Below are 25291 nucleotides of genomic sequence, written 5' to 3' on the forward strand. Positions count from 1 at the left end.
TAGGAGAGAGCTGACAGAACAGAAAGAGAAGGGAGTTGCTATTTAACTATGAGATTATCTGCCAGGACTAATGTTTTTTTTCTCCTTTCTTTCCTATCCTGCATATTTGTGGGGTATCAGCCTGGTGCAGACCTTGATCCTTTTAAAAAGAGCATTACAAAGATTTATAAAAATATCATTACAAGCACAGGAGGACCAAATTTGTTATTTATTGTTAATTTCCTACTGCATAATAACCCAAAATGCAAACTGACTGCAACAAAATTAAGCAGAAAATTAAATGGCCCTGGGTCATTGTAGGCAAAGAATTCATTCTCTTGGCTGATCCATAGTTATGTTCTTTCTAATTTACTGAGCATGCATCGATGAACCTTGAGTCAGCTTGGTGACACGCGTACAATCAGCAATCAAAAACCGAAGCAATTTGCTGAAGAATGTCTCATTTACCCAGGCAGGCCTGCATATCTGAACAGCAACCGCTACTACCTCCATTAATAATGAATACACCTCAAGCAGTGGCAGATGGGCAAAACAGCAGCTTCAGTCTTTTGGCCCTCTCTTTTTCAACCATCTTTGCTTCAAACCACACCAGCTTTCTTCCACATGGGGAATGGAAGCCCTCTCCAAAATAGCAAACTGAACCCTGGAGAGAAAAGGAACTTAGGTTTTTCTGTTTTACTGACAGATGGCTTGACTCCACAGATATGCAACAAATAGTGGGAAGCTGCTTGCCCTTCTGTTACAACATTTAATGTTCCAAAGAATAAAGTTGCTAAGTGGTCACAAACACCAGGGAGAAGCATGCCCAAGGTAGTGAGGCAGAAATAAAGCCTAGCTCTGGCCTTGGAGCATAAGGCTAGAGGTCTGAGTTCTCAAGAGTCTGTATAGACATCTGCTGGCTCTTTGGCAAAATAAAAAATAAATAAAAATCAGGTATTCTCAGCACACATAAGAATGAACTCATTCAGTAACACAGGTAGCCTCTTTTCAGAAATGCAGTTCAGATCAGGTTCCCTTAGTTTTCTCACCTTCTTTAAACTACTAAGGGCTTCATCCAGTAACTTTTTTCAGACATTTACAGAATTGTAACTTGATAGAGTTGTCACAGAAACTTTGGAAATTATCTTTGAAGACCAATATACAAATGATTTCTAATAGAATGCTGTTTTCTTCAGTTGGCTAGCTGGGGACTTACCAAGCTGAACAAAAAATATGAAAAGAAAAGTGTCAAGTTGTCGGTAAGGCAAAAATACGGTTTGGTGAGTCAAATGTTATGCTGCTCTGAGCTGTTGGATCTGGATGTTGGGAAGGCTATATTGAATTCTGGACAAACCATTATGACTTGGTCTCAACTTAGGGAATTTCTATAACTCCAAAGTGTAGAATGTAGCTGTCAGGAACGGCTTGTGGAATCCATTTAACATCAATTTGAAAGAAACCATAGGCCTTTGTTCAAGACATTTAAAATCCTAAATGGTTTGGAATATGTAGTACCTGAGCAAAAAATGTTCTCCCCTTGGACTGAATAATTGACATTATCTAAATAATCAAGTTTTGAATTGAGGTCAATCATTCCTGAATGCTGCTTTTAGTATTTTAACTTTTTTATTAAAAATGATAACATTATAGTGATAGTAATTGTTTGGTATTTTTAAAATTAATTAAATTATTTTCAATTATGTTGAATTATTTTGTTAAGTCTATCTCATGCTAAAATTCATAATACTGGGGTCACTTTTTTAATGAATAAAATGAATAATAAAATACAGCTCAGAATTCCTTTAAAGAAACATGATACAAGAATTACATAGACCTTTAGACCTGAGAAAAGACCAATCTCTATTTTCTACTTCAATTTTACTCAATTGTCACTCTTTTATTCAGACAGATACTTCTGAATCTATTATGGATTTTCCACCCCTACATTGTACAAGGTTTGGATATTTTTAACACACATTTCTCTTGGGCACTGGTGAATCTTTAGCAAACATTTATCTGGCAAATGCCTACACAGAATTCAGAAGAGGGAAAATGTAGGGGTTTTTCTCTTACTGAAAGTTAAGCCCATTGACATCCTACATATTGATGGCACTCGTGGAAAAATGAAGAACGGACTACTCCATCGCTTCAAAAAGGAGTCTTGACCTATGATTTAAAATACCACAGAACCCGTAAGTAAAAGAGATGAAGATGCATAAAAACTTGTACACTTCACTATCAGCAACACAACAGCACTCTCTATCAGCTGAGCACAGGAGTCTTATTTAGAGCAGCAAGCCTGCTCCTCATTGTCCTCAATGATAGAACTAGTCGCATATGGAAAGATTCACAGGAATAGACATGTTCATATGAATATGGAATATATGTTATATTCATGCCATAAGATATCCATATGGATCATTATGAGGCTATATAGCATTTAATGTTAAGCACTTGTAAGTGATTAATTCAACATGAGTTAAACTGTTTAACAACAAATGTAAAATGTTCACATTTCCATTCCAATCCTCTACTTTGCTTCTATCCATAATATTTTCACTAGCAAAAGGATCAATATATTTAGATATAAGAATGATGCAGATATGCCTTCTTTATTGTTGTTCCTGACTTTTGATAGACTTCAGAAAGATCTGGTTCTTCTAGCATACATTTGACCAGAATGCTGAATGAGTCCATTGTATGAAAGTGTACATTATCATCAGTGACCTTCAGTATATGTTGCTTATAATATATATTAGTTATAGGTAGTCCTCGACTTACAACAATTCATTTAGTGACCGTTCAAAGTTACAACAGCACTGAAAAAAGTGACTTATGACCATTTTTTACACTTACAACCTTTGCAGCATCACCATGGTCACATAATTTACATTCAAATGCTTGACAACAGTTGCAATGTCCAGAGGTCATGTGATCACCTTTTGCGACCTTCTGATAAGCAAAGTCAATGGGGAAGCCAGATTCACTTAACAACCATGTTATTAATGTAACAACTGCAGTAATTCACTTAATATATGTGGCAAGAAAAGTGATAACATGGGGCAAAACTCAATTAACCAATTTCTCACTTAGCAACATAAACTTTGGGCTCAACTGTAGTCATAAGTCAAGGACTACCTGTATTTGTTTCCTTGTGTTGTTTTCACTTTTTTTTTTTTTTGGATCTTGATTTTCTTTTTATCTTTATTGTTGTATGCCAGCCAGAGTCACAAACTGTGAGAAGAGATGCTTATAATTTTTTAAAAATCAATAAATAATAAAATAAAAGTTGATTTTTCTATAGATATAGAGCATGAGCCATCACAGTTGTGCACATGAAACCAGCTTTGTTTCTGCAGATTTCACTTCACTATACCTGTCTTCTAATAAATATTCCAAACTAGCAGGCAAACAAAAGGGAATAGCTCTCATTATCATGATATTAACAAAGCTACAGTTTATCAAAGAACCTTGATGTCCATGAGAAAGTTGTAAATATGCAATATCCTTATATTGAAATCAAGAAATTTAAAACAGTTCATCTTTGGTAATATTATAGTTTGTATTTTTAATATATATATATATCTATATTTATTTATTTTATAGTACATATGAATGTAAATTATCTTTAAAAACTAGATTTGTCTGGTAACCAAATGATGTTTTTTCCAGAATCTTCTGACAACTGAAATGATATTATGTTTTTTATAAATGTACATCAATTAAGTTGTACATAAACAGGTAAGATCCACTTCTTCAACATTATTGCTTTCCTTCTTGTGCTATGGATAAATAATAAATATTTTATTATTTTTCTGTCTTTCTGATAGTTCTTGTTATTACATTTAAGAACAGGATACAAATGTATTTAAAACATCCACAGCCCAAACTGCAATATATGAAGCTGGAACTGAATATCTCAAATTTTGTTTTTCACATTTCCAAATTTCAGTCATGCCCAACTTTCCATAAAGGAAATACATAATTGTAAAATGTATGTAATTATAAAATCTTGGAGTAATAAAGACTGCTAGATTTTTGTCACTCAATCCTGCAGTTCAGGTCTCTGACTAAACTGGGATCCCCCCCAAAATGAGATTTGAAACATTTATTCCATTAGTAGTTACCTATTATTTATTGAGGAGTGGGTGAGCACTTTATAATAGACAAATTGGTATCTAGGCAGTGACCAAAGGCTAAAATTCCATAGTCTCTGTGCCAAGATTCTCACCCAATCCTAGTTAAGAACAAAGAAAACATCAAAAACTATTTGATCCTGAGATGTAACATTATTAATATCCAGGTGAGGGAGTGTCACAGATTAAGAATACTTCATACAACAAAATACTTTATTTTTGCAGCAATGTATGTTTCATATATGTATCCCAATTGGAATTCAACCAGAATAAGCTGCAGCTCCATTTGTAGTTTTAGATTTGCTACTATATAAGTTCCAATCAATATCAAGAAAACATTCCTTGAATTTCTCAGTAATTTAAAGATTGCAATAATATTGTATGATCCTCCATCCAAGTCATTTGGAACATTGAATTCTATTACCTTCATTTAAACAAGATTTGCACTGCCTTTTTTGTGATTTCTACATTTTCAGTAGAGCTTATTTGCAAATCTATAACATTGTTAGTAAGCTTCATTAAAGACAGTAAGAATTTCTTCTACATAAATGTGTATTACCAATCAGTCTGACAATCCTGTCTACCTATTTAACACTCTAGCAAAGCAGATATGATCTCTAACCATTTAAGAGAGTAACAATTATCCTTACATTATCCTTAACTCAAATGTGAAAAGATAACTTTATTTTACCCTTCAAAGAAAAAGAAACATATGCTATGTGGAGAATGAAGAGAAAATAAAAGTCCACTTTACAAGAATACCTTTCTTTCAAAGTTCACAAAACATTGCTTTAGTACTGTAAAGCAAATAAATTACAAAAGGCGAAAGGCTGATTTGACTTAAGCAACACAGCTTAATCTCACAGCTGATCTCCATAAAAACTCTGATTATGTAAACTTCATGATATTACCATTAATTTGCATGTTTTTGTTTAATCTGCCCTAAAATGGTCTTTAGAATTTAACTTGTAGAGTTGATAATAAATATTTTTATATTCTGCCTACTACACTGATGGTTTTGCCTCTTAGAAAAATGGGAATGAATTGTAAAGAACGACATAGTCCACAGTATAGGTGTGTATTCTGACTACTTTTGAAGGAATTTTGCACAATTTATCATATCCAAGCCAGAACTCAGATGCACAAATTATCACCAGGCCTTCCCCAATTTGGTACACTTGAAAATATTTTTCCAAAATATTGGAAAAAAATTTCAATGGTTCATAGTGAGTTACATCAGAATGAATGGCAATCATGGGAATTATCTGGAGGAAACTTGGCTTCCTTAACCTTATTCACAGACCTCTAAATGGCATTTGGGGAAAAAAGAGAGTAAAGACTCAGGAAATAAGCAATGAATAGAAATCTTTCAGAAAAAAGCCCTCTAAATTTATATCTAGAAATTTGAAATTGTATCAAATTAATAACAACAAATTAACCACTCATGGAACTATTTTGAGTCTGCCTGATGTTGGAATCATTTTTCATTTTTCAAAAAGTTTATTTTTAAAATCATTATTTTAAAAATTATAGCAAACATTGTATGCTATAATTGAGCTTCATATGGAATTCACTGCCCTAAGAATTGACGAGAGCCAGCTATTTTAAGAAAGTATTAAGCAAGTGTATTTATGGATTATAGGATATTGAGAATATATTGACTTATGTTCCTTTACTTCATGTAGCAGGAAAGAAAACAGTTCCCCTCTATTTTCTTTTGCTTTTTTCTCTGTGTTATTAGCAGTTGTGGTCAATATGTTGATTTGAAAGTTCTTCAGAGCAAAACGTTTTGGCAAGAAAACCTTGTACAGATATCAAAAGTATTTTATGATGCAGTATCTTTACCACCAAAGCATATCACTCAGTGAACCCAGTCATTGTTGCGTAGAACTGCACCAGCCATCTTAATAAACTTGAGAAAAGTTTATGTGGCCCAGGTTTACTGGAGTTTCAAGCACAAGTGGTCACTCCTTGTTGTTGCTGCTGCAAGAGGCATAGCTATTTTGAAAAGGCTATTTACTTTCTGGCTATTTGCCAGAAAGGTACTGTATCCACCCGATTTTTTGGCCACTGAAGATGTTCAATTCCATTCTAAATTGTTTTTATTACCTTTTTCAGACTGACATCATTTAAATTTTCTAACATTGTCTATGTGTATATGTTAATGGTTTTTTAAAGAATGGGAAGCAAGCACTTTCTTATGCAGTATTCCAGTTTTTGTTTTTTACAGGTAGTCCTCAACTTATGACCAGTGGCCAGTGACATTTTGAAATGCGGATGAACCTCCCCAAAAGAGACACAACCCATTTTTCAAATTCTGATGTACCCTCCCTATGGTCACATGACTGCATTTTGGGCATTCAGCAACTGGCCTGTATTTATGGCTTTTTGCAGTGTCCTGCAGTCTCATTATTATGATTTATGATGTTTTTGTCAGAAACTGGCATTTACTTATGGATTCTGGCAAAAATTGCCCAGTAGCAAACAATGGGTTTTGCTTAACAACTACTCTGTTCATTTACAAACCATTGCATTTGCTTAATGACCTCCACATTTGCTTAACAACCATTTCAAAAAAGATTGTAAAAATCAGGTCTAGTCATGTGGTAACCTGCTTTATAACTGTCATGACTTACAAGCATAACTGCAGGGCTCCATTATGATCATAAATCAAGGATTACCTGTAAAATAGGTAACACAGGTGACATAGGGAAAATATGAGGCAGCAAATGATGTATTTACTTTTATTATATATCAAACAAAAAGTTAGCCAATTAGCAGGGAACAGAAGGGAATCCTCAGCTGTACTGCCTGTTCCCCAAACCAGGACTAATGGGTAATGCATTGGGAAGAATCACAGAGGACATTTACTTGTCAATCTACCACCAGGAGAATCATCACACACTGCACTTTTCTAACTTAGTGCTGGCACTGTTCCAAACAAAGAGCACCAGTCTTATTACCTGGCCCCAAAGTTTTGATTTGTGTAAAAACTCCTCAGAACAAGATGTCAATATTCGTCAGCAATTCTGGAAAACTTTGGCCATTTCCTGCTCAGGAAGTTGCCACAGCACTCAACAGCGATGGGGTCTTCAAAATGTTAGTTTAAAGCAGGTCTATACAATGTGCAGTCTACCATGCAGCCTTGGGCAGCCCACTGGCAGTTTTAAAAAGTAACACATTTGCCCCTGACAGCCCAAGAGATTTTTCTCGAGGGCATGATAAATAGCGTCAGCAGAAAAATTAAGTGGCAGCATTTTTTGGCAGCAAAGAGGGGCAGGGGCAAGAGCTTCCAGCCTTCTCAGTTCGTTCCCTCTGGTTTGTGGAAGAGTCAGTCCCTCCTGGAGAGTAAAGCTTGGGATGATATCTTGATCTTGATCATGATAATGATAATAAATGAGAAGCGCTTGGGCTCTTACATTACAATTTGCTGTAATAGTTAAGGCTAGAAACGGGGATACTGTGAGCTCTGGCCCTGTTTTAGGCATAAAACCAGGCTAAGGGTCAGTCACTCTCCTAAGAAGGAGGTAATGGCCTCCTTCTAGAAAACCTTGCTAAGAAAACTGCAGGGATTAGTCCAGGTAGATGTCAGGAGTCAACACTGACTTGAAAGAAAAACAAAACAAAACAAAACAAAACAAAACAAAACAAAACAAAACAAAACAAAACAAAACAAAACAAAACAAAACAAAACCCAGGCTTTTATTATCTTAATGGCTCTATCCACCCATATAGACCGAGACATGCATTTATAAGTTTGGACACTTAGACAATTTTGCTGAACTAAATACAGATTCTTATGGATGAATATGCTGGAAACCTTTGTCCAAAATTGAAAACTGTCTTTAATTAAAAGTATTCAATATCTCTACTAGCAGCTGATAATTAACTTTATTACTGGAATTTAATAAAGTAGACCTCTCAATCCCTATGAAAGATTCTACTTTAGAACCATTTTAATTCTATTTTTAATTTCCTCTCCAGCATACTACAAATAATAACTAACAAAAAAGTCCTTTCTAGAAACAAAAACTGAGAAACATAGTAGTCTTTCTTTCTCAAATTTCCATTAAGTAAGTTTTCTCTCCAAGATTATCAAGATGTGCAAGAAACAAAGTTTATAATTAAGATCAATTCATTTCCTCCTCTGCAGTGTTAACACATCTATATGGAACTTTTCTGCAGAAAAAAAGGGATCATATTTAGTCATAGTTTCTTTTCTCAGGAAGTTACATGAATTGACGGTTATAGTAATAAGCATACTGTTTCACATCAGGCATCTACCTACCCAATGAATCCAATTTGTATCCTTCTTTTTGCAACTCCCCCTCCCCAAATTGGAATATGACTAAAATCACAGTCATATCCATGAAAGGAAGCCCCACTGTATTAACTGGAACTCACTTTCAAGGGCCACAAATTTGAAGCTTTTGTGTGTTTCTATTTTTTTAAACAAATTAAAAATTACAAATATAAACACAAATATGTTCAGAACTTCCTGTATAATTCATTATTCCAAATTAATTTCTTGTTACCAAATTTACATGTGAGCAAGATGTTCTGTTAAAATAATTTATTAAAAATATTTCCTTCTTTTTGGATTAATTCACATTACATCCTGTTGACAGAAAATATAGTTTCCTTTATAAATGGCATTTAAATTATCTTACTTGCTCTTCGCAAGTAAGATATGGTATGGAAAATTATTACAAATGCCACATGCTCAAGAAAGCTACATAAATTAACCCAATCCTATGCAAGTTTATTTGTGTCTAAGTATAGTGACATCAGTAACCGTATGCAGGTCTAACTCTGCAAAGTATTATAATGTCAATCATTTTCCCAGGATAAAGAAATATGCTTCATGTAGCATGAATTTGAGATCTGTATACTGTCCAATTAAAGCAGTTTTTCCTAGTCTTTGATTATGTGAAAATTCCATAAGTACTGCTTTACTAGGTAAAGTCAATGTCACACTAAGTGGGATAACCAGATGCAAAGTCAATTAGATTTTTGAGCATTTGGATAAAAGAAGACATTTTGACAGGTACAGCTTATGTTATAGGAATAAAAAAACTGCACCTGCCACCTGCTAATTCAGTACAAAGATTAGGGATAAAGAAGTCCCATTTTGCCCTGATGTGGTCTTCCTCAGTACGGTCACAATGTTACCAATCCAGAAAAGTATCATTTTAAGTGAGATTATAGACTATCTTTGTTTGAAAAGAGCCTGCTAGCCCTCTCTTTAAAGAAGTGGCCATATTTGGATCACAAAAAGGTCACATAAAAGGTAAGATTTAAAGAAATTACAAAACATTCTGACATAACAATAACAGTGTACCTGTTTTATTTGTATTCCAATATGTTTAATGGAATGCATTCAATAATTCTGACATTGCTTTCTAATTTCTCAAGACTGTTTAAGGAATTCCAGGTTTTTTAAAAAACCACAAATCAGCTCTTAGATTTTCATCCTTCAAATTGGTGAAAGGATTCCTAAAATGAGTTAATCAACTCACCTTCTTCCTCTTTGGGCCAGCTCTTTCAAGTTAATTTATTTTAGGAATTAACTCTAACTCCAGGTCAGAGTTAAATGAGTAACATCCCATTAATTTAATGGGATGGATTAAAGATGATTAATGCTATGGTCTCTGACCAGGCGTCAGTCCTTTTCACTATTTCAATTAGCCACGAAGAAAGATTCATTCTTGATGAGGGAAGGGAAAAGACATGTTCATTTTAAATCTTTCCCACAAACATAAATTAAAGTACTTAAATATTTGTTTTCTGTATTCAGTATTACTTGTTTCATTTGAATTGACCTTTGATTCCCTTTAGGAAAAAATAATAATGTGCCCCTTTTCAGATTAAGAACATGCCAAAATATAGACAGGACCAGGGCAAAAAGTTTATTTGTTTTAAATTAATTTAAGTGAAAATTAATTAAATTATTTGTATTTAACTCAAAATTTAGTGGCTACTTCTTGAGTAGTCATATACAACTTTTGGGTCTGCATAGGATTTAGAGGTATCAGCTGATAGCAGAATAATACTGCAGTTGGTGGAAAACTATAAGTATCTTTTCTTCCAATTTCAACTCAATCTCAAATCAAACAGCAAATTCTATAAAAGTTGATACATCAGTTCCTGTTCTAGAAAAATCTTCAAGTGATAATGGCATACTTTATAGTACTATTGTCATGATACCAAGTTCATAAAGGGCCACTATTGGACCATTAGGAATCATGTGCATAATATATTCAGTTATTCATAATTATATAATAATATATTGTAAATATAATTATTGATAGTATTTTAATCTGTAAATTTAATCTAATTTATTTGTACTTTTCTCCATTTATTGTTTCTTTTTTGGGGTATGTTTATTCTTTAAAATGTCTACCAATAATAATTTTAAAAAAGAATAATATCTGAGTGTCCAACAAAATGGATTTTTCTTAAAAATGAAAGCAGCAGCTCAATAAAAAAAGGAGTGCTCAAGCCATGTTAAATGGGTGAAATGGGTGTGAGAGACATATGCTCATGAACTGATATCTGAAACACTAAGAATACAGAAAAAAGACCAAGGCAGTGAAGTCTAATATTGCATGCTGTTAAAACTAAATTGGCATCTGTCTTAGCAATAGTGACTTACTAGGCTCTATTTCAGAGTAGTATTTACCAAATTTTGCACTTTTATTTGTGAGTAGGCAATTATCTTTGAGTTAAAATTATAGACTCACAGGGCTGGAAGGATTTTAGAAGTCTTCTACTCCAACCCCTTGCCTGGCAGGAAAACATATATTATCCTAGACAAAAAGCTGTCCAATGTTTGTCTTGAAAATCTCCAAAAATGGAGCACCCACAACTTTAATTATTTTCACTGTCAGTAAGTTTCTCCTAGTTCCAGGTTGGTTCTCTTTTTAATGAGAGCATTCTACCTAATGCTTCTTGTCCTGCACTCAGGTGCTTTGGAGAATAAGTTGACCCTCTCTTCTCTGTGGCAGATGTGCCAGTTGGCCCATGGAAGAAACACAACACTGATCTAGAAATGCATGTGAATGTGCAAAATTCATTTGCTGTGCATTTTGGATAGCCATACATTTGATTGCCTGCAATAAGTAAGCATTCCACACAGATTAATTAATAAGGAATATTTGTACTGAGTGATACACTCTATTTCTGATTTTTTTTTTTTAACTGTAAAGGCTCTATATAAACTATCTGTTATTCTAAAGTGTATACGGCAGAGACTATTCACTGAGAAATCCTCATCATATACCATGACTCCCGTGGCATTTCCTTATTATGGGTGAGTGCAACTTAGCTTTACTTGATCAGCATTCATAGAAACAAATCGGGCTGATCAACTAGCACTGGCATACAGCTGATAAGCCCCTTTTTCTTCCTCTCCTGAGTTCCCTGAGATTACGTCCATTGAAACTGAATTGGCAAACTGATGAACAAATATGTATAATTCACCCCATAAAACAAGACAGCACGTTCATATTTTAATTTTGATGTAGATTAAGCACTTATTGCAGGTAGTTCTGTATGAAAATAGAGTAGAAATCTCCTAGAAAGTTATAGGCAGTTATAGACATGTGTGCACATGAGCTTCAGTGCTGTTATAGGCATAAAGTCGAACAAGCCACAGAAGTTAATGCTTCACATTTATTTCCTCCGTAGTTATTAAGTTGACATAAAACTAATTAAGTTTTGCAGGAACACATCTTAATCAAGGAAAATTGGACTTGATTGAGACTGAAGAGGAGACTGAATTTTGAGGGGGTATATAATGTCCCAAGTGATTTTAAGAGAGATGGCAAATAGTGATAGATATTAATAAAACTGAAAAGCACTATACGATTATTGGTTTAAAAATGATTGTGTAAATTTCACAGAAATATAAACTACAAACCAAAATCAAGGTATTTAAACATTTTGAAGAAATCTTCTGGAAAGAGGATAATATTTCTGCATTCCAGTTATTAGCTTCATACTTGTTCAACCATGGAGGCTTTTCCCTCCCCCCTGGTATTCCTTATGGAAGTGAATCTAAACCAAATATTGGTCAGTAATTACTTTTTAATTTTACTTTGAATTGAACAGGGGCTGGAAATACAGACACAATAATCTATGCATGTCTGCATCTTTTTCTACTTCTACTGCAGGGTGATGAAATGGCCTATTTCAGATGCTCTCACAGAGCAAGCAATGAAAGCAGGGTTTAGAGTCTGATGTATAGCAAGATTTCTTTTTAATACATATGCTTTGGTGTGGGAGGAGTTATTTGGATTTCAGGTTGCAAAGTAGTTATCTGAATTTGTTGCAGGGTCTTGATTTTTCACAAAAGTATGAGCAGAGGGTTCTACTGGAACCCTTCTGTGAAAGTTATTGTGTGGAAGAAGGTTTCAGAATCTACTGTCCATCTCTTTGGAGAATGGCTATCACTTTCACATAGACACTGGTCTTGCGTCTCTTACCTTTGCAACATTTTCACACTGTTAGGCAAGTATCTTCATTACTTGCGCTCCAATCTTTAAATAACAGCAGCATTCCTTCTGGTCTACCTGGGAAGGTCACCAAAACCAGGAGCAACTTGGCACCCCATCTTTGTTCTTCCTTCACTATCTTTTCATTTCACCCAAAAAAATATATTAAAAAATAAGTTTTTATAAAACTTCAAATGGCTGGGGAAAATGGGAGGAATGGAGGTAAATTGCCATGATACCCTGGCTGTAGAAGTAAAGGAGGAAAATCCCAGGAGGCAAGCGGAGTTTATACAAATGAAAAATTCTGTATCCTCTAGTTCTAGAGGAAGCGCTGCAAATATGTCTTTGGTACTCTCAGTCAGCTTACATTTCTAACCTCCACATACTGTAAGTCTTGCAATATTATGAGGCCACAGTCTCAAAAAGTCATCTACACAAAAGGGCTCCAGGAAGGAAACACTTCTCTTAACAAACTGACCTATTATTGAATATGAATACCTAAGTCAGAAAAAAAGAGTAGATCTTGTTTACATCTAACCTCAATAGAAAGGACTGAACATAAGTGTGATTCTAATACAGGAGAAAAAGGACATATTGAACATAGTTCAATGAACTAAACACTGTATATTACCTATAAATTTAAACTGCAGCATACCTGTAGATCTGATCCAATGATTATTTAAATAGATATCTATTAATTAGATAAAAATAGTTGAGGTTTTTTTCCTGTGGAGCTAAGCCTCCAATACAAAGTTGAAAATCATACGTGCCAACTTGCAACTGTCAAACCATCTACAGCATGATGAGATTATAAACTAAAAATTTCATTTAATTGTTCTTTTTCATTTAATTGTTCTTTGTTTCAATATTCAATTATTACAGTATAAATCATGATATACGAATATTTTAAGGCAGAAAATGAATCTGAATGTATATAAATTGACTTTGGGGAAACGTAAAGAGCCATGCTTCTATCTAGAGTAAATAATGTAAAATTGGCAGATATTGTTTGTTTAGGTCTAACAAAATTCAGATTCAAATCTTGCCTCAGTTATGAAGCAAATTTGTGCAGTAATCTTTACCTTCAGAGAGAACACACTCAACTGTAGGCACTTTTCGCCAGTGAAATAAAGGAGGACTGCTGTTTTACACATCTTTTTCTGCATCTCAGAGCGTCTCCAAAGATGGACTTTACCCAGGTTCTTCAACTTATTTGCATGACCCAAAGTCAGGCATTCTCCCTTAACCTAATTAAACATTTCATAATGATATGAGCCAAAAAATTTGAATAATATTCTTTATTAAGGATATATATAACTATCCTTAATAAAGAAAATCCCAGAAAGGTAGAGTCAGCAGCTTGTATTTCTGCAAGTAATGTGAGAAGAATTTAGTTTTCCATCTTTTACATTATAAAAAAGTCAGTTTTATCCCCAGTTAATAAAGTTAGGTTAAGAAGCAAATTCAAGTAATCCTTCAAATTGGGAAACCAGTAATAATTAAGGAAACCATGCTCCATATCCCAACAGGTGTTATACTGAACCACAACAATTCATAAATGGTTGATATCTTTTATGATTGATGAAATAGTGCCAAACTACCTTTGAGCATTTTGTCTTTGACTTTCCTATCACCATAACTTTCAGAATACTTGAATATAATGCTGTTGTACCTACCTAATGAAAATGATTCATTTTTAACCAAAAACAAAGAAGAATGTAGTTGATAAGTTACTTTTGGATCCAGAAACAGCACATCAAGAACATAGTGAAACAGCCCTGCTCAATCTAAACCAGAGTTTAATAATAGGTGTTATATGATTCAGATTCAATATATTTCTGCCAGACTGTTTTGTAGTCCTTTTAATAAAAAAGCCACACTGAAATCTTTTTCCTTGTTTGAAAAGTTTCTATTGACATTAAAAACAACTAACTTCTCTAAGTGATCATCCTTTTGAGTTTCAATGCTTGTTTTGTTCTCTTCCCATTCAGAAATCAAAATTCAGAACTTGACTCATAGATTTTCACATTGGCTCTTCAAAAATGAACTTATGCTCTGAAAAGAGATAGCTAAATATCAGAAAACTTTCTAATGTCTTCTAATAAATATACCTGCACTACAGAGAATGGACTTTATATGTTTCAGTAGGTCTTCCCATTATATATATTTATAAATAATCTGTTAGTATTGGATGCTTAATATATTTACTTTAACACATTAAACTGTAATAGAGGTATTGTAATTTAATATGAATTAAATATTGATATTAAACTCATATTGAACATGCTTCCTTTCTGACAACATAAATTAAGTATACTTTTATTTTTAAGCAATGAATGAATTAGCTTGTTTTAATGTATGGAATTTTACATTTTCATACTTCTGTTTTACAGTAGCTTGCCTTATGTTGTACAGATTTATTTGATGCACTAGCTTATTTAAAAAGAGATGGTAATGAACCAAATATATTTGACAGCCTTAAAAAGATCTAACTCTACCTATGAAAGATCAGCTATCTTGGTGTGTCAGCATTCAACCAATCTGAGAAAGTTTGGGACACTGATACTTAAATTCACAGTAAAAGGAAAATGTCCTGAATTTACTTATACATTTCAATAGTTAAATATGCTATTGTGTTTTATGCAATTTTATTTGCTCAAACTATATTAATTTGTGTGGTACATTTCCAAAAAAAAATGTAAGCCTGACTCCCATATTGCAACTAAATTACAATTCTAAGAATGCTGATTAAATCTTAAAAAGTTAAGATTTCATGTTATGTTTAATTTAAAATTTAGCTTTCTGTTAAAAAAATCAAAATTATAAGTTTGTGATACAAAATAATATCTTTTCAGTGTAAAGCATTTGGAGTTAGTGGTGCAGTTAGTAAAAAAACTTTTCAAAATATGCTCATAGAAGATATTTATCAAGATTCCCAAAACTTCCCTTCATTGCTACTGTGGATTACTTGTGTGAAAAGAAATTTATTTTGAATCTATGCAGATATAAAGGGAAACCTTTGCAGGGATGGGGTACAGAATAAACACTTCTCACAAACATTAGTATTTCTACATGAACATTCATGCGTTTTTTTTTGAAGGGATACAGTTCAGTGCTTTGTGTCTAAAAGCTACTTTCAACCTAGTGCACTTAGAGTAAATCTTTATATTGACTTTGATGTAAAATAAATGATTTTCATTTTTCTAAGTAGGTGTATGATCTTAAAAAAATGAAAAAGCTACAAAGTTATGCATCACTACTACTATACCACTACCTGCTACAACTATTGTTATTACCATTACTATTACATTAATCCTTTAAACCAAGCATTTTGTAAGTATGTTTTCCATCCAATTACTATAATAATAGAACATTTGTCTGGCAAGAATATTTGAGAAAATAAAGTTAAATCAGGGACTCAAATAGAATTCAGGGCATAAATAAATAGCTGAGAACTTGTATAATGCAGAGACTCAAAGACCTTACTGAAAATGGATGTGATTTCTTTCTTAAACTCACTCTTTGGTGCTGCTGAATTATTATTATGGTTATTGTCATTCCATACCTACTCTTATCTGGAATAAATCTCAATCAGCTCCAGGAATATTTTATACCAGCTGAATTCAAGGTGGTATAAAGGTGGTTAAGGACTGTTAATTCAGCTTCTCTTGAACAGAATTTTCATTAAAAAAATCGGGGCATGCAGACAATCCCGTTTTTAAAAATTTCCTATTCGATGTTGAATTTACGTGTGTGCAATTGTTTGTGCAACTTAACTATGCATTTCAATTTAATGCATTTTTCTTGATTCATAAGTCACACTGGATTCAGTAGATGTTCTGTGAAAGAAGAGTGCACAAAATTGCTTTATTCATTTGCCTGAAGTTTAATTTTAGCTCTCAGTATATATTAAGAATGGATTAAATAGGACAAATTAAAGGTTTCCTGCTCATAGATCCAGAGATACAGCTTTATAAATGGAAAGGTGGTAGGGGGAGATTATTAGAAACATTTATCCACAGTTCTATTTCGATGTCTCCCAGTAAAAATGTTTAGGTTTGGCTTCTCCCAGTAAAAATATTTAGGATTCACTGGAGATTTATGGAAGCTAGTCCCATTGTCTTTTAAGGAGGCTTATAGCATATTCAGGACTACAATTTAATGAATTTCTCAGTGGCTGAATTTCTAAAGTTAATCTTGTTTTGCATATGGAAGAAATGCTTATTACCCAGCTAATCATGTATTTTACCTGATGTTTTACTGACAAGTACAGTGGATTACTCACTTTTCCATTGTTTTATATATAAACATATCAGGAGAGATCGGTAGAGCTGCATTGCATTGCCCATAGAAAGTAAGCTTTCTTTGTACAATAATTTTGTTTTTAAAATGCAGATTTAATAGTTATAACCTGAATCAATTTTATTTTTTGGTTCAGTGATTAATACAGTTTTAGAAATGTTAATTTCATACTTATACTTCATGGCCTTATAAAGTGTAGAGAATCTATAAAAATGAAAAATTCTCTATTGGGGCAAATATGTTCCTAATCAGAAAACTGAAATCTCCCTTCTTTCAATAACTAAATTTGCTGATTAGAGCATAAAATGCTACATTTCAGTCCTCACTGTCCAGCATATAACTTTCCAAACCTAACTTGTTTGTTTAAGCAAATTTATTAGTAATAGGCAGCCATTAGTTGAAAAGGAAGATAAAATAAATAAATTTAAAAACATGCTATCAGTATTTGGTTATGTTTTCTGTGTTGCATTACTGTGAAAAATTCATTTGATATCAGTCTTTAATACATAAGTTTAAAGAGCCCTAAAATTTAATTTTCCTATGGAATAAGTATTAACAGATTATTTATAGCTAACACTGGAAGTGCATGCTTGCAACTCATGGGACCCTGTTGGCTTGACTCCAAACAAAGTGTTACATGGGCATTTTGTGGAAATTTGGGTTTTAACTTGTTTATTTAATCCCAATATTTGGGTATCCTAAGAATCCTTGATTTTTTTACTTCTTGTTTTTTGGGAGAGTGGGAGAGTGTGTAAATTGTAAAGTTCAGAAAAAAAAAACACGTTCAGCTTCTTGTATTTGGGTGTTGCGACAGCTTAAAAAGAGGGGGAAATTGTCCCAATTAATGACAGAAAATATTTCCGAAAATAGCTTTTATTTCTTACAGCTTAATGTTTTTCATAGTCCTCCACTCAGCCCTTCAGCTTTGAATTTGTTTTAAATTTATTATTTCCCCTTAGAATTTAAAATGCAAGTATACAGAAATCCCTTTGATTATCTCTTTCAGAAATTCAGGCTTTTGGGACCAAGAGCAAAACTTCATAATTTCTTTTTCACAGAGTACAACTAACGGGTCAATTTGTAATGGCAAAAGAAAAAGAAGTAAACTCGGCTCAAGAAACAAACAACTTATCTTCTCAGGTTTAGATTGGCGCTTGAAAAGTTTTCCCTCTTCCGAACAGAGAATTCAGTGCGATATTTGTTCATTATACATTTGTCTCTCTCTCTCTCTCTCTCTCTCTCTCTCTCTCTCTCTCTGTGTGTGTGTGTGTGTGTGTGTGTGTGTGTGTGTGTGTGTGTGTGAGAGAGAGAGAGAGAGAGAGAGAGAGAGAGAGATCTAGCACTTGTTCGAACCGCACGCACTTCACTCCTCTCCGTCTGCTTCTCACTACTCAATAAAACTTCTGCTTTTTACACCCTTCCCAAAAAAGTTTGCAGCCATAGAGTAAACAGCAAATAGAAGAGAGTGGGAGGGGGGACAGAGAGAGAGAGAAAAAAAGAGAGAGAGAGAGAAAGGAAGAAAGAAAGGAAAGAAAAGGAAAGGAAAGGAAAGAAAGAAAGAAAGAAAGAAAGAAAGAAAGAAAGAAAGAAAGAAAGAAAGAAAGAAAGAAAGAAAGAAAGAAAGAAAGAAAGAAAAAAAAACCGTTATCTGTCAGAAAAGCAGAATAAGACAGGACCAATTTAGATGGGCGCGCTCTGGCGCGAAAATACGGTACCTGCTCTGGCCGGAGCTGGATGCAAAGAACTCGCCCAGATCTCTCCACTTCCATGTGCAGCGGCTCCTCGGCCAAGCAGAGCGACAGGAGGCAGCTCCGCTCTCAGTCCCTCCCCTCGCCACTCCACTTCCTCATTCCAGTGCAACATCTTTGCAGGCGGCCGGTGGCTCCTGCGGGCATTTCGCCCCTGCATCGGGGTGTGCGGAGCTTTTTCATTTGTGGGCAGGAGGGAGAGAGCGCGGGGGACTTGTCGTGCCTGTCAGATGATGAAGGCAACACCCCTTCTGCTGCTACCAAAGGTTCCTAAGCAGGGCAAGGGCACACTTTGCCTTCTTGGATCCTGATGGATACACCTTGTGTGGAAGTATTGATTTACTTGGTGAAAGAAAAATCCAAAGAAAAAGACAGGTCTATTTTCATTCACTAATCAGCCTGGGAAAAAGAAGCCTTCACCACCAGTATACCTTAGAGTCCAAGATGATGGAAGGTTGCCTTTATATTCTGATAAAAAAAAAATTCCCATATTAGTCTATCATTTTTCTTTGAATAGTCTTGGAAATGATGTCCCAGTTCTAAACCTAGTTAGTTAGAAAAAGTATAAGATCCAAATTGAGTGATAGCTTTAGTCTTCAGATTAAAATAGCTCTTCTCTAGATAGGTCACCGAATTCATTTCAAAACACTTGATTAAATGCACCTAAGACTGCACATTTTGCATATTCCAAAATTCCCATGTGGGAAGTATTATTAAGAACAATTGTTATATCTATAAACTGTCAAACAGTGGTGATGGGGTGTTGAACACATTCCAGAAAGCTACTTCTAATTTCTGTTACTGATTTCTACACATAGTATGTCAAGACACAGTAGCTATGCCACCATGATAATTTACCAAGAAAAAATTGTTTTCTGTTGAGTTTTTAAGTGGATGCTGTTTAATGGATAAATGCTTAAATGACCCAATAATTTTATTTATTAATTTATCAAATTTATGTGCACAAATTTTAATTGTGATTCATTCTGTGTTAGTTAAAATTCTGAAAGGTAGACAAGAAATACATCAACATTAAGCACTATATGGCATTTAATAAAAATGGGATTGGTGCCTATTCCATCGAAAAAATATAACTCAATTAAGTCCTGCCCACGGAGGTGGATCATTCCATGGAAACTTTATTAATTTATTACTCTTTATTAATTTCTGGTAAGATAGATATTTTGTAGCTTCTGATTTGTTTTCAAGTGTGGAAGCTCTGTTTAATTATTACTATAATGTAACTTATTAAAGAAATTTATTCATAAGTATATAGATATTTGTGTGTGTGTACTTATTTAGTTTTATTTATCAAATCTAGTCACTGCCAAGGCACTCATTCTGTGTGTGTGTGTCCGTGTCCATGTCCCTGGTGATTGTCTGAAAAATAGTTAAAGTGAGTCTATAAGGGGAGCAAAAGACAAATAAGTAATGATATTGTAGGAAGCCTCTCCTCCCCAGAATAAGAAAAGAAGCAGAACAAACCAAGAGCTGAAACGGACAAAATTGGACTAACAGGATTATATCAGGGAGACAAACACCTAGGATTTGCGTTTCCCCTTTACCTTTAGGGCTAGTCACAATCTTGCAGACCATAATAGAAATCATGCAACAGAATTAAAAAATGAAGGACACATAGACCCAAACATATCAATTACAAACCCCCAAAATATATAAAAACTCGTGTACTGACCAGACCAATTTGCCATCTATTCCCAGAAACACTTGCTGTTGTCAGTGCTATCTCTGGGCCAGTATAGTTCAATAGGGTTTATCTGGGTATCAGTCATGGACTTTTTTAGGCAGTTTGAGGGCTTTAATTTGTTGGGAGTCAACCTATTCAGTTTCTAAGGGGGAAAGTCTTTCCAGGATACCAAGTACTGGGTTTTTCCCTGATGTATACAAGAGTCCAAGACATCTTTGACTTCAAAGTTCTGCTATCCCTCGATTACAATGGAGTTGGGAGGTGGTTACGGTTTGGGGTGCAAGGAAGATGTGATTTCTGGTTTCAATAGGCTACAATGAAATACTGGGTATATGCGTCTGAGTGTTTTTGGCAGCTCAAGTTCTACAGTCACTGGGTTAATAATCCTTTTAATGGGGAAAGGTACAACGTATTTTGGCTCCAATTTTTTGGACTGTCATCTAGATTAGATAGACAACTGGTAGATAGACAGATCTTGTCTCCCACTATAAAGTCCTTAGGCTTAATGCACTTTTTATTGGCCAGTTTTTCGTATGCTTTCCTAGCTTCATCCAAAGACTTTCTCACCATTGGCCAGGTGTTCTGTAACTGGACAACCCAATCTTTCAACGATACAGTTAATGGGATAGTCTGAGATATTTCAGGTCTTGTCCTGTGGCCATTTTAAATGGAGTGTCTTGACCTGTGGCCAATTAAATGGAGTGAACCCAATGCTACTGTGCACCAAGTTTTGTAGGTGACATCTGCAAAAGGGAGGAGGTCTGTCCAATTGTCCTGTTGGTAATTAATATAACATCTGAAGTACTGCTCTGGGTCACCATTGGTTCATTCACAACCCCCATAAGTAGCCAGATGATGTGAGGAGCTGAGCCCCTGAGTGATCCCCAAAAGCTTTAGGAACTCCTGCCAAAACTGTGAAGTGAATTGGACTCAGCGATCTGAGATAATTTTCTCTGGAGTACCATGCAACTGTTAGACATACTGCACAAATAGTTTAGCCAAAGTGCGCATGGAAGGAATTTTTTGATAGAGTATTCAGTAAAATGCACTTGCCTGGAAAACGAATCAGTTATCACCCAAATTACTTTATTACCCGAGCTTTCGGGCAGTTCTATAATACATTGATATCTCTTTCCATGGGGCTTGAGGTTCTGCTGCTGGCTGGAGAAGCCCGGGTGTTTTCCCTTGTCTCCTCTTGGCAGAGACACAAATGGGCAGCTAGCCATATAGTTCTCTATATCTTTTTTCAGTGACAGCCACCAAAATTGCCTCTTGATTAGGTGCAGGGTTTTTACAATACCACCACTTTTGAATCATAGCCTTTTTTTAGAACCATCAATCATTGATTTTGTGAAACATGTAGTTTGGCTCACATCCAAACTAGACCGTTTTGCATTTACATTTCCCTTGTGCATTTGGAACCACTCATCCTCCTCCAAAGCTGCCTTCAGGGCGCCCTTTAAATCATCAGCTAGTTGGGGTTTCATTTTGACTTGTGCTCAGATGGTGACTGGGGGCGCCAGTTGCCTGGAGGGGATGACTGGTTTAATCACCTCTGTACTATTGTACTTGAACTATTGTATTGCAGCCTGGATAAAGCATCTGCTAGAAAGTTTCTCCCTCCTGGGAGATATAAGGTGAATTTGAATCAGTTAAATTACTGGGCCCATTGGGCCTGTTTGGATGATAGTCTCTAGGAGTTTTTCAAGGTTTCTAAGTTTTTATGGTCTGTCCATATTCAAATGGGGCTTTTCCTCCTAGAAAATGCCTCCAAGTTAGGAGCACCCAGCGCACTACATAGGTTTTCTTCTCCCAGATTTCCCATTTCTGCCCCATCTCATTTAGTTTTTTAGAAGTGTAGGGATCAGAGGAAGTTGCCTGACCAGACGGAAGTGCACATGCAAAGATTCAGTAGGGTGGACTAAGTTCAGGATGAGGCAAGCAATCAGATTTGGCTAAATAAAGGTACTTAAAAGGGGAAAAAATGTAATAACATTGATCTTTCTCCACTTCTTTGTATTTTACAATCACTGAACAATTAATATGTTTATTGATATTTTTACCTTTACTAATCTGATTTACAGTAAAAATGACCAAGGTGTGTAAATCTAAGAGTTCTGTTTTCCTTTTATTTACTCTTTCCCTTATCTTTCTGTATGTATGTGTATGTGTATGTGTTAAAGTCTTTGTGTATCCTTGAAGTAAAGGAATTGATATGAAAAGATAGGTTAATCATGCTGATCATAACTGATTTATAGAGAAAAAGTATATGGAATGTATCTCCCCCTTGCCTCGCCAGGACCAATCAAATAGTCAGGAGAAGGAGGGAAGGTTGAAGGGATCCTTTAACTATTCTGTTAACCCTCTCCTGCCCAGTTAAAAATACTACAGGGAAATTGACGGAACTTTTATGTAACTGTTAAATGTAATCACTAGAGACAAGGTTTTTAAATTCTGTTAGGGAAAAAATAAGCCATAAAAAGAAAATACCTTCACTCTTATTTGTGTGGCCAGCAAAAGAGGGTGAAGAGAACAGTGGTCCCTTTTTCTTCCCTGTGCTTTAAGAAGTTTGTCAGGAGGGAATGTTTTAAATTCATTTAGAAGAAAAGTTTTATTTTTGCATTTATTGTATGTGTCGTAAGTGGGTTTTATCTGCCTATCCTTCTTCTAAAACATGATGTCTGTCCATCCACAGGAACCTCATAAACCCAAGTTCGCTTGTGTAGGGAAATAATCTTTTTCTAATTAAGTTATTTTTTGTCTTGTCAGTAGTCAGTAAAATTCCTATGGAACTAATCCTGAAACATATGGTCTAAGGATTTTTCAATCTCTAAAACTATGTGGTCTTTTCATCTGAACTGTATTGATAACACTGGGCCAAATGCCCTTCACAAATTTTACACAGTAAAATATTATGCTTATAAACTTATTTGGAATTTTCAGAATTCTCAAGCTGCCAGTCCTTAAGTCCTCTTTAATATGTACTTTACAAAAATTTGTTACATTTGTTCATTTTCTAAAGTTGTCTTTTCTTGTTCCCTTCCATCACTTTTTTCTTATTACCAAAATCCAGCTTTTCTTTCTTTTTTATCTGTGGTGTCCTCATTTTTTTGTGACAGGTTTATCTGTTTCTTTAACAACTGAAGTCTTCGTGTCTTACCTGGGTCTCTACCCCACTCCACCTCTTCATCTCTTCTCTGTTCTCCATTCCTCATGTCAGACTAACAATGCCTCTTCTGGGAGGGTCACCCACAAAGTGAGGGAATTGGTCTTGTCCTCATATCTTTCACTCCTGCATAGACAACTCCACAACCTGTGGAAGCAGAGTGCACTGTCCCAGACACTGCTTCTAGAGGAGACTCTCCATCCATTGGAATCAGGGGATTTGGTTTTTGCAAACCAGTCATTTACACACACACACAAAAAAAGACTCCTGTGTCCATTGGTCCCACGTAAAGGCAGCCATAAGATTAAGATTATGATAACCTTTATTATCAAATTTTACTGTGAGCCCTGTACACATTAAAAAGAAAATTGTGTTGCCTGCTCTAAAAGAATATATATAGTTTTTTATGGGCTGGAGTGTGTGTGTGGGTGTGTGGGTGTGTGTGTATGTGTGTATGACCATGGAAGCATCTTCAGACAATGCTGGCTCCCTTGCCTAGGAAACAGGGATGAGCACTGTCTCCTGTGTCTTTCTGTTTCTCTGTTTAGCTAAGGAAATATCTCTGAAATAAGGGTGTTCTCATTGTTCTTATTGCAATGTTTCCTAACCCCTTCCCATGACTCAGTTCTCAATGTCAAAGCCCAGGAAGCTTGCAAGGAGAAAAATCAATGGAAATCATGTGACCCTGATTAATAGCAGAAGAATGGCAATGGCTTTGGACTTCCATCTTGCTTCCTGGAAAGCTTGCAGAGAGAAAGTCAATGGGGTATCTTGTAGGGAAGATTGCAAGTTGCTTGGATAAGTCTCTCCAGCCTGTGCACACTTGGCCTGTTCATAACTAATTTTTAAGATAAATTCTTACACGATAAAATAATGCAGTAAATTCAGAGCAATAAAATTCCTGAAGAAAGAAATCCTCTCTCCCACATTATTAATCTCATACAAAACAAAACAAAAAATAATTCATATATGATGCTATTGTCTTTCAGAGTATGAAACATTTTGTAGATCTAAGAAAGGAGTAGAAAAGAATCCCCCCATACCCAAGAAATTAAAACATGAAAAAAGAGAAAGAAAACATAACTACCTTACTTAAATACCCTTCACATTTTTCTGTTCTTAAAAACTATCCAATGGCATTTCATATTGTTTTTCTTCTTTAAATTTCTTAACACTCATTTTACTCAATTTAAAGATAGTCCTCAACTTATGACCCTTTAAAAGTTATGATGACTTCAGAAAGATTAAACTATCATGCTGCCCCATCCTACGGTCATGTGGTAATCATCTGGTGCTTGACAATCTATTCACACTTCTTACTGGTTGCCCAGTAAGTGCCCAGTAACTACTCAGCAATTATATGATCACAATCAGCAATAATCTCTTCTGGCTTCCCCAGAAAGTCAGTGGGAAAGCCGGCTGGGAAGGCTGTAATATGCTGCCACCTGCTGAGAGTACTGTCTCTCATATCTGGGCACTGGTCAAAAGAGCTGCCTGCCAAGGGGTGGAGAAATAGAGCACAGATCCTGAAGATCTGAACTCTGCCTGCACCTCTCCAAAGGAGTTCCCTTCCACATGCAGAAGAGAGTTAAACTCCTTTAGTGAGAAGGAGAAATGGAACTCAGATCTTGATGTTTTGAAATCTGTTTCTGCACCCTGCAGAAGGTCCTTCTGTTCATCCTCACTTTTTAGCAACCATATGCTTAAATGCATTTTCTCTCATCCATAGCTTGTGTTATTGCACTTCCATACTGCCCACT

At 35.1% G+C, this 25291-nt stretch overlaps 1 protein-coding gene across 8 annotated transcripts in view; it reads right to left on the reverse strand.

Annotated features, from left to right (window-relative positions):
* The window catches only part of IKZF1 (IKAROS family zinc finger 1), an 80043-nt gene extending 61232 nt beyond the window's left edge, over positions 1–18811 (reverse strand). For all 8 annotated transcript variants that reach the window (XM_087892356.1, XM_087892353.1, XM_087892358.1 and 5 more), the window contains exon 1: positions 18628–18811. In XM_087892356.1, the coding sequence (XP_087748482.1) occupies positions 18628–18775 (148 nt within the window). In that variant the 5' untranslated portion in view covers positions 18776–18811. The remainder of the gene's footprint in view (positions 1–18627) is intronic.
* Between the last annotated feature and the right edge of the window lie 6480 nt (positions 18812–25291).

This window comes from Pantherophis guttatus, chromosome 4 (assembly GCF_059756535.1).
Source record: "Pantherophis guttatus breed Tessera chromosome 4, ASM5975653v1, whole genome shotgun sequence".
NCBI classification, from domain to species: domain Eukaryota; kingdom Metazoa; phylum Chordata; class Lepidosauria; order Squamata; family Colubridae; genus Pantherophis; species Pantherophis guttatus.